The sequence below is a fragment of the Heterodontus francisci genome, chromosome 41 (genome assembly GCF_036365525.1).
Source record: "Heterodontus francisci isolate sHetFra1 chromosome 41, sHetFra1.hap1, whole genome shotgun sequence".
NCBI lineage: Eukaryota > Metazoa > Chordata > Chondrichthyes > Heterodontiformes > Heterodontidae > Heterodontus > Heterodontus francisci.
Window position 1 is genome coordinate 16,433,177 of NC_090411.1, and position 10,787 is coordinate 16,443,963.

General features: G+C 44.9%; 1 protein-coding gene across 2 annotated transcripts in view; it reads left to right on the forward strand.

Moving 5' to 3' along the window:
• foxred2 (FAD-dependent oxidoreductase domain containing 2) overlaps positions 1-10,787 on the forward strand; it is a 69,134-nt gene that overhangs the window by 15,862 nt on the left and 42,485 nt on the right. For both annotated transcript variants that reach the window (XM_068019366.1, XM_068019367.1), the window contains exons 4-6: positions 2,918-3,169; positions 6,177-6,461; positions 8,851-9,017. In XM_068019366.1, coding sequence (XP_067875467.1) covers positions 2,918-3,169; positions 6,177-6,461; positions 8,851-9,017 — 704 coding nt within the window. The remainder of the gene's footprint in view (positions 1-2,917; positions 3,170-6,176; positions 6,462-8,850; positions 9,018-10,787) is intronic.

The window sequence follows — 10,787 nt, forward strand, 5'->3', positions numbered from 1 at the left end:
GGGAGTAGGGGAGGGGGTGCGAGGGGGGAGCTGGGAAGGGGGTGCGAGGGGGGTGAGCTGGGAGGGGGGAGTGGGGGTCGAGGGGGTGGGGGAAGGGGGTGCAGGTATTGAAATATTTCATCAGCTCCCACCATTGTCCACTCATGATCCTCACTCACTCAGAGCGGCCTCCTCCCTGGAGCCTGGCATGGCCGCACCGCCCTTCATGCTCGACACTCTGGACAGACAACTGAGTTTCTTGAATGTCATATACCCCTCAATATTCAGGACCCAATCCTTGTCATCCTGCAGCCACATGTCCGTAATGGCTGTCAGATCATATTTATTCAGTTCAGTGTGCGCTGTCAGTTTGTCTACTTTGTTATGAATGCTATGTGCATTCAGATACACAGCCTTTAGTTTTGTCCTTTTGTTATATTTGTAACATCTAGTCTTGACTGTTGGTGTGATTTTAAGTTTTTTCTCTCTGTCCCTTCTCTGACCTTCACTTCCCATATTACTATTCTGCTCTCCTGCCTTGACTTTACCCCTTGATTTGCTACATCTACCCAAGCTTGATCCTGCTCCCGCCATGTTTAGTTTAAAGCCTTCTCTACTTCCCTAGTTATATGGTTTTCTAGAACAGTTCCCAGCACGATTCAGGTGCAGACCGTCCCAATGTTACAGCCCCAACTTACCCCAGTACTGGTGCCAGTGCCCGATGAAGCGAAACCCACTTCTCCCACACCAGTCTTTGAGCCGCGTATACATTTCGCTAATCTTCTGTGCCCTCTGCCAATTGGCACATGGCTCAGGTAATAATCCAATGATTATTATCCTTGAGGTTCTGCTCTTAAATTTGGTGCCTAGCTCCTCATACTGACTAAGCAGAACCTCTTTCCTAGTCCTACCTATGTCATTGGTACCTACATGGACCATGACAACTGGATCCTCCCCCTCCCACTCCAAGTTCCTGTCCAGCCCTGAGCAGATGCCCTGAACCCTGGCGGCAGCACAATCTTCAGGACTCATGCGCTCGGCTGTACAGAGCAGTGTCAATCCCCCTCACTATACTATTCCCTACAACCACTGCATTCCTCTTTGCACCCGCCACTTGAATGGCTTCCTGTACCACAGTGCCATGGCCAGTCTGCTCATCCACCCTGCAGACCTCGCTTACGTCCACGCAGGTTGAAAGCACCTCAAACATGTGTGACAATTGCAAGGTCTGAGGCTCCTCCACTACTTGTTTGCTTCATAAGTTCATTATATGGTTCATAAATTCTCCTTGCGTGAGCGTGACAGCACGCTGTTTGTGTCGTCTTTGATGGTCTTGAGTCCTGTAAGGTTCTGTCTTGGTTCTCCCCTTTTACCAGGGAGGCACAGGAGAAGGGAACAGGTTTACTTGCCCTCAAACTATCTTCCGCTCTGATCTTCTGGGAAGGATTACTTTCTACACACTGCCAGCTCGGCTGAGAGAGAGATTTTCCCTGGAGAGAACTATTAAAGACTTGCACTTATATAGTGCCTTTCACAACCTCAGATCATGAGGTATTTTTGAAGTGTAGTCACTGTTGTAATGTAGGAGATGTGGCAGACAGTTTGTGCACAGCAAGCTCCCAGAAACAGCAATGTGATAATGATCAGATAATCTGTTTTAGTGATGTTGATAGAAGGATAAATATTGGCTAGGACACTGGGGAGAAACACCCCTGCACTTTGAATAGTGAGATGGGATCTTTTACATCCACCTTAGAGGGCAGATGGGGCCTCCATTTAACGTCTCATCGCAAAGATGACACTTCCAGCAGTGCAGTACTCCCTCAGTACCGTGATGGAGTATCAGTCCGGATTATGTGGATTTGGGCGGCACAGTGGCGCAGTGGTTAGCACCGCAGCCTCACAGCTCGAGTGACCTGGGTTCAGTTCTGGGTACTGCCTGTGTGGAGTTTGCAAGTTCTCCCTGTGACCGCATGGGTTTCCGCCGGATGCTCCGGTTTCCTCCCACAAGCCAAAGACTTGCAGGTTGATAGGTAAATTGGCCATTGTAAATTGCCCCTAGTGTAGGTAGGTGGTAGGAGAATGGCAGGGATGTGGTAGGGAATATGGGATTAATGTAGAATTAGTATAAATGGGTGGTTGTTGGTCGGCACATATTCGGTGGGCCGAAGGGCCTGTTTCAGTGCTGTATCTCTCTATAACTCTATGACTGTATGTGGTTAATTTTCTGGAATGGGACTTGAACCCACAACCTTCTGACTCAGAGGCATTCTATTTAAGGACCTCAAAACTGCATCCTTCATTAATTTAAAAGGAGTCAGGCGTGGCTCTGTGGGTACTCACTGTGTGTTAGCCAACAACTGTGCAGTTTTGAGGTCCTACAAAAGAATGCCTTAAAGTAGAAAGGGATGAAGCTTAATTTCAGCACAGCAAGGTCAGAGGAAGAGGAGGAAGGAGCTTAGATCTGGAGTTTCAAACAAGTGGGCAAAATTCAGGGTAGCGCTGACCAGATTTAATACCGAGCAAGGTTACATCAGAGAGGCTGAGAGTTTAGAGAGCAATCAACAATCAAATGAGGTTGTTCATGTATCCAGTCTGGGGTTGTGAGAGGTGTTAGCTTCAGCCCAGTTATAAATAAAATCCTTTTATTTACATTGCATGCTGCTCAATCAAAACCGGTCAATTGAATAGTACTGAGTGCACACATGACTTTCATAGCTTTGGTTTATGCTATCAGCCCGTGACGCGCAGGCCTTGAGCAGTACGTGACTGCCGACCTGACCACATTTGGTGCTTTGTCCCTGGTGCTGTTGAAGGCTGTGTGACACTGGACTTGGTATTAAAGAGGATTGCTGAATTATTGATTGGCAGGTGAGGGCGCACAGCCCTTTTGTTTTTAATGGCGCACTTTTAGTTTTTTGTTTCCCTCTCCTTTCAGTGTTCTGTTAGTTGCAACCGGGATGTGGGTGCCCAACACGCCCGATTTTCCAGGTTCCGAACATGTCGAGGGCTACGAGAGTGTCTCCGTGGACCCCACTGACTTTGTTGGGCAGACGGTCCTCATCCTGGGCCGGGGCAATGCGGCATTTGAGACGGCGGACAACATCGTCGGAGTGACTAACTTTATCCACATGGTGAGTCGGTCCCGGGTGCGGCTTGCCTGGGCCACTCATTATGTAGGAGATGTCCGGTAAGTCGAGTGTGGTCTTTCGCTTGGCCACATGCATTGGCTTCAACAGTGCGAGATGACCTGACTGAACTCTCCATAAATCCCTTTCAGATTTCAATACCGAGCATTTTCATCAGCGGGGCTTCACCATTAACAGTACGATTGAAACCAGAACCTTCAGCAAAAAGATAGTTGATGGCAGGGACGTGATTATCTCTGTAACCTCATCCAGCCCTACAACCAATGTTGCCTCTAATTTCTGTATGCTGTGCCCAGCTTGCTTATTGCACTGCATGGTCCCTTTAAGATTGCTGTGCAGCTGAACGTGTGCGTTTTTTAAAGGTTGTGCATTGCCTGATTGTTCACTGTGCAGTGTGTTCTGGATTTCTATGCTGCCTAGAAGGAACATTACCTACAACCGTCAGAGATCGCCGCACTCCACCAGTTCTAGCATCTTGCCCATTTCCGATTTCCGACATTCCACCATTGGTGGCTTTGCCTTCAGTTGTCTGGGCCCTAAGCTTTGGAATTCTCTCCTTAATCCTCTCTGTCTCTCTCTACCTTGTCTCCCATAAGATGCTTGTTATAGCCTACCTCCTTAACCAAGCTTTTGGTCACCGGTCCTAATATCTCCTTATGTGGTTCGGTGCCAAATGTTGTTTAATCACCCCTGTGAAACGTCTTGAGACGATTTACTATGACAAGTTGTTGAAAGTGGACCATAGATGGGACAAGTCAGCCAGGATTTCCACTCCTGATCATCGTCCAATGATTGCTGCTGGAGGGCTTTAAGATGAAACGGTTTTTATAGGGTTGATGTAGAACAGATGTTACCACTTGTGGAGAGACCAAAACTACGAGCCATAAATACAAGATGGTCACTAATAAATCCAGTAGGGAGTTCAAGAGAAACCTCTTTACCCAGAGAGAGCTGAGAATGTGGAACTCATTACCACGTGGAGTAGTTGAGGCAAATAGGATTTGAAGAGAAGCTAGTGATAAACAAGTGAGGGAGAAAGGAATAGAAGGTTATACTGCTAAGGTTAGATGAAGAGGGGTGGATTGAGGTTTGTGTGGAGCATAAAGGCCAGCATCGATCTGTTGTGCCGAATGGCCTGTTTCTGAGGCTGTATAATCTAATGTAATGTGCACCTCGCAGCCACAGTGCACTGATGGTGGAGGGAGTATGAGAAGAAGGCTATCAGCCTGACCGTTCCACAGACTGTGTACAAAGAATCATTCTGGTATTTATAACTAAAACGTTGGCAAATTTGTCGGAATTTCACCATGCACCATTTCAATGCATTTATTTATCCAATTAGAGGAAACAAATTAATAAATCTGTTAAAATAATGCAAAACAATTTCAAAACAAACAGCTTAAGGTGTTCATTACAAGAACCGCAAGCAGTCGTTCAATGCTTCTGTCGAACGAAGCCTCAATAATATCTGTTCCTCTTCCCTCAATACTGTGATGCATTTTGGAAGGAGAGGGAATACAAACTAAATAGCACAATTTTAAAGTGGGTGCAGGAACAGAGAGACCTGGGGGTTTAAATGCACAAATCTTGCAAGGTGGCAGGACCAGTTGATACGGCTGTTTTTAAAAAAAATTACGGGATCCTTGGCTTTATAAATAGAGGCACAGAGTTCAAAAGCAAGGAAGTTATGCTAAACCTTTATAAAATACTGTGTTAGTCTCAGTTGGAGTATTGTGTCTAATTTTGAGCACCATTCTTTAGGAAGGATATCAAGGCTTTGGAGAGATTTACTAGAATGGTACCAGGGCTGAGGAACTGCAGTTATGAGAGACTGGAGAAGCCGGGATTATTCTCCATAGAGCAGAGAAAGTTAAGGCAAGATTTATTAGTGATGTTCAAAATTATGAGGGGTTTTGATAGAGTAAATAGGGAGAAACTGTTCCTACTGGCAGGAGGGGACAGACTTAAAGTGATTGACAAAACAACTGGAGGGGAGATAAGGAGAATTTTTTTACTCAACAAGTTGTTGTGATCTGGAATGCACTGCCTGGAAAGGGGGTGGAAGCAGATTTAATAGTAACTTTCAAAATGGAATTGGATAAATCCTTAACAAGGAAAATTTTGCTGGACTGTGAAGAAAGAGAAAGGCAGTGTGGGACTAATTAGACCAAAGAGCCAGCAAAGGCACATTGGGCCAAATGACCTCCCGCTGTATCATTCTATGATTCTCAAATTAAGGAAAATTCCAGGAAATCCCCTATTTTGCACCTAAGAAATGCAGAATGTGTCGGAGGCCATTCAGCCCCTTGAGCCCCTTTTCGCCATTCAGTTAGGTCATGGCTGATCTGTACCTTAACTTTATTTAGTCCCGATACCCTTATCCAATAAAACCTGTCGATCTCAGTCTCATATTTTAATTGTCCCAGCAACCACAGCCTTTTGGGCGATGAGAAAACCAGATTTCCATTACCCTTTTTGTGAAAAAGTGCTTCCGAATTTCACTCCTGAATGGCTCAGCTTGAATTTTAAGACGATGCCCCCCGAGTTATGGATTCTCCCACCAGAGCAAATAGTTTCTCTGTGTCTACCCTATTGAATCCTTTTAACATTTTAAACATTTTGATTTGATAACCTCTGAACCTTTCAACTCAAACGAACACATGCTAAGTGTTTATACTATATATATATATATATATATATATATATGATTATATATGTTTGAGTTTTTTATCCCATTGGCTCATTATTTCTTGAGCACTCAAGCATTTACAAGCTGAGACACAAGTTTTACACCCCGATCGTAGAGGAATAGCACAGGCAGCAGCCGGTTCTGTTCCACACGTCTTAGTGAAATTGTCTGCCTGAAATAATCTGGCCCTGCTGTCCTGTGGTGTTGCCTCTTTCCGTCCCTTGCTCTGCCTGCTTGGATTTCTTGGGAGCTGTAGGTTTGGAAGTTGTTTGAGTGGTTAGCCACGCTAAGCGCTGGTAGGTCAAGGGGACCTGCTATCTTCAACACCTCATGTTTCTGTTCACTTTTGTGCTCCTCAGGGCAGTGAATAATGCCATGCTGGACACCTATCAGCTGAAATCACTGGATGGGTTGCTGGAAGGAGATCTGGAGAACATTGCTATCGTTCAAGACAAAAAGGGAAAGCTGCATCTAAGACTGAAATACCACTTTATCAAGAGCAATGCCTCTCAAGATGTGTCGTCCAACAGCAACGACAGGCACCTCCTGTCAGAAGCAGAGGCAGATAACTTTTCAGTGCGTCATCCTTACGATCGTGTCATCCGCTGCTTAGGGTGGAAGTTTGACTTTTCCATTTTTAACAAGTAAGCGAGTCACATTGCACTTGGAGTTCTCGGGCAGTGCCGTGCAGCAGCTTTAGAGCTTCCCCCCTCGCTTTTGCCTATCATTTGCGCAATGTTTTCTTCATGAAATCCACCCTCTCCTCCATGCGCCGCCCTTGAACTTTCTCTCCAGCAGCCTTACCTCACTTTATTTCAGAGCTATCCTGGTCTTCTGTTCCATTTCATCTTTTGCCTTGTCCAGCACTTAGGAAAAAAATCTTTTTTTTTAGTTGTTTTCAGGTGGCAAGAGCTGCAACCTTCAGTTGTTCTTGCATGCCAACCTTTCTCCTGATCCTATCTTTATCTTCACTTTGTTCTAGACTCCCATCTCTCCTTCCAGTCTCACCCCTTAATGCATTTGTGCTATCCCCGCACCCCCCCCCCCAACCCCAATGGATCTATCCTCAGTATTGTTCCCCTGTGCTCCTGCCTCAATAATCTCAAGTTTGATGCGCTGCTAAGTTCCTCTCTCTCCTTCACCCCTGTACTCCCTGGACACATGCACACCTGACCCTCCTGTCTCTGCCATCTGCCTCCTTGATCGACCTGTACCCCTTCTGTGAGTTTTATTTTATTTATTGGAAAATGCCAGTGTGATATTGGCTCTTATCAGTTTCTTCACTCCCCTCATTCTAGTTTATCTGCCTCTGAATTTACAATGCTCCATTCTATGGGGCCCAATCCCAACTTCTTCATCAAACCCACTGACAGGTGGCACTGTTGTATGGCAGAAGGGGCCCCTCTAACTGGCTGAAGCTGTATACCAACTCTCTGGCAACGCCTCCTGTCTCCCGTAGACCACGACCCCACTACTGAACACCAAGGGATCATTTCCCCCAGATTGTTACTGACCTCAGCTCCTTTGGAGAACTTCCCTTATACCTTCCAACCTCATAGTTCCCCAGCTCAGAATCGGCTCAGCCTATTTCCACCTGGACAGCCTGTTCCACTTTGTTTACTTTTCATGTTTCCCTTTCTACCTGCGATGAACAATGAGGTCATCCACTTTGGATGTAAAAAGGATAGATCAGACTACTTCATAAATGTTGAAAAGCAAGAAGCAGTGGAGGTCCAAAGAGACTTGGGGTCCATGTACATGTCAGTGACAGGAAAAAAAATAATCAAAAAGGCTAACCGAATGCTGGACTTTATATCTGGGGGATTAGAATACAAGGATTAGAATAAAGTCATGCTTCAGCTATACAAAGCCCTGGTTAGACCACACCTTGAGTATGGTGAGCAGTCCTGGGTACCAAACTTTAGGAAGGATATATTGGCCTTGGAAGGGAGTGCAGTGTAGATTTACCAGAATGGTACCTGGTCTCCGAGGGTTTAATTACGAGTGGAGGTTGCACAAACTAGGGTTATATTCCCCGGAATTTAGAAGGTTAAGGCTTGACTTAATCAAAGTATTCAAGATATTAAAGGGAACTGATAGAGTAAGTAGAGAGAAACTATTTCTGCTGGTTGAGGAGTCCAGGACGTAGCCTAAAAAATTAGAACCAGGACCTTCAGGAGTGAAATTAGGAAACCCTTACACATGCAAAGGCTGGTAGAAGTTTGGAACTCTCTCTCTCTCGTAAATGGTAATTGATACAAGGTCAGTTCTTTTTAAATCTGAAATTGATAGATTTCTGTTTACCAATGGTATTAAGAGATCTGGGGCAATGGCAAGTATATGAAGTTATGTCATGGATCAGCCATGATTTCATTGAATGGCAGAACAGGCTCGAGGGGCTGAATGGCCTCCTCCTGTTCCTATGCATCCCATTTCTTTTCAGGTCTGTTTTTCCCTCTCCCCTTCTCCTCGTTTTGTTCCTTTTTGAATGCTGTTCGTCTGTAATATCCTCCAGTTCTGATGAAGTGTTTCCAGCATTTTCTGTTTTTGCTTCAGGTATATTTATCATTTTGTTTTCTGGTGATCCAGTGCCATAATTGCTCAGTTTCAACGTGAAAATGAGTCGTTGGGATCAGGAAGGTTCCAGGTTTGATCAGCCTGTGCTGAGTAAACCGATCAGCTCCTGGAGGCGCTATAATTGATGTTGGTAACGCTGGGCTGGGTGAGGGTGGGGTGGATGGCATGTGGCATCTGAGGACTCCTGCTCCTGGTCACTCTTCTAGCAAGTCTTGTCAGAAAGTGATATGTGAACATTGGCTAAGTAACATGGCCTAACTCGTGATGCCCTCCGCAGTTGAACAACCAGCCAACACACCCTCTCAACCAATGGGCCTGCTACTGGAAGGCTGCTGATGCCCAACGAGCCAAGCTCCAGCAAGGGGTCACCAGCTTCAGGATAAATGGGGACAAAAAATTGTTGAGGAAAATAAAAGCATGCCTTTGCTCATCCCTGCTCTTTGTTTTATCCAACAGTCTTATCATGCCTCAGAGGAGCCGAGGTCGCATGAATAAGTATCCGCTGGTCAAAGCCACCTACGAATCGGAAAGCCTGCCTGGAATGTTTATTATTGGCACAGCCGGTCATTCCATCGATTACAGGAAGTCAGCCGGTGGATTCATCCATGGGTTCCGCTACACGAGTGAGCATCGGGACTAATTGTGTCCCCTAAAGAAAAATTATAGGTAGAATTAGATTGAATTTTCAACACAGAAGCAGGCCATTTGGTCCAACTGGTCTATGCTGGTGTGTATGCTGCACATGAGCCTCCTCCCACCCTACTTCATCCTATCAACATATCCTTCTATTCCTTTCTCCCTATTGTGCTTATCTAGCTTCCCCTTAAGTGCCTCAACTATTCCATGCATTCCACACATGTTCTACCCACCCTCTGGGTAAAGAAGTTTCTCCTGAATTCCCTATTGGATTTATTAGTGACTATCTTATATTTTAATCCCCCAGTTTTGATATATTCACAAGTGGAAACATCATCTTTACATCGACACTCTTTAAATTAAGTTAATTTAAATTAGGCTAAACAGAAGAGATTTAGGACAGATAGCAGCAGAAACTGTTTTACATGGAGGGTTGTGAGGCTGTGGAATTCACTACATGAGTTAATAATAGAAGTAGTGACTGTCAGCATTTAGAAAGCGGTTAGATAGGTGATAGAAATGAAGGGGGTAAGGGTACAGAGTGGGCACATGGATTAGGATGCTGCTTGTGTGGAGGATAGTCAGCATGGACTGCTTGGACCAAAACTGACCTGTTTTTGTGTTGTAATTTCTAAAGGAAGAAAGATTTGCGTTTTTATAGTGCCATTCCAGGACCTCCCAAAGGGCTTTACAGTTAGTACAATGAAGTACTTTTGCAAGGCACTTGCTGTCGTTTTGTAGAAAAATGCAAACCTCACTCCAGGATTTTGACACCAATCCAGGCTGGCACTCCAGTGCAGTACTGAGGGAATGCTGCACTGTCAGAGGTACCTTCCGTCCAATGAGACTCCATCTACCTGTTCAGTTGGGTGTTAAATATCAGAATGTCAATTGACACCACTGTGGCAGTGAGTTGGAGGTGGGTGGAACTTACAGCAGGGCTTGCAGTCTGCTTTACAGCAAACCACATCTATTTACTCCGCAGACAATCTATTTAAACTGCAATACAAGAAACCATTTACCTAGTCTATTTTAAGAGCCTGTACAAACCAAATCAAACAGATCTCATTAAAAACAAGAACTGCTGGAAATACTCGGCAGGTCTCGTAGCATCTGTGGAGAGAGAAGCAGAGTTAACGTTTCAGGTCAGTGACCCTTCGTCAGATCTCATGACTGAAACTGCAGCAATGTCTCATGATAAAAGCTGGAATGATTTCTCCAGCGCAATTCAGTGAGTGGAGAATATTTGTATAATACAAATCATGTACGTAAAATCAATACCAGCCACTTACAGCAGTACGGTTTCCAGGCATGAGTGAGTGAATTACCCTCTCCCTCTCCATCCTGGCTGAGAATACTGCTGTGTCACTACATGCAAGATAACATCGATCAAACAGTGGTGAGTTCTGCTGGTGCTCTAGAAATAAAAGAAAGACTTACATTCATAAAGCGCCTTTCACGACTGTAGGTCATCCCAAAGCGCTTTACAGCCAATTAATGACTTTTGCAATGTAGTCACTGTCATAATGTAGGGTTAGCCCAGGTAGTCAAACCTTGTCGGGCGGAAGACCGCATAAAGATTTTGCTCGGCCCCAGGGGCTGGTGAGCAAATTTCGAAAGGTATGGGCATAAAAAATTTATCTTACTAATAAAAACAACAAATGTGCATTTTTGTGAAGAAGCTTTAAATGAGCAGACTAATTTATTGACTTACTTTCTCGTCACTGCATTGAAAACTGATTTAGTGACATAACTGA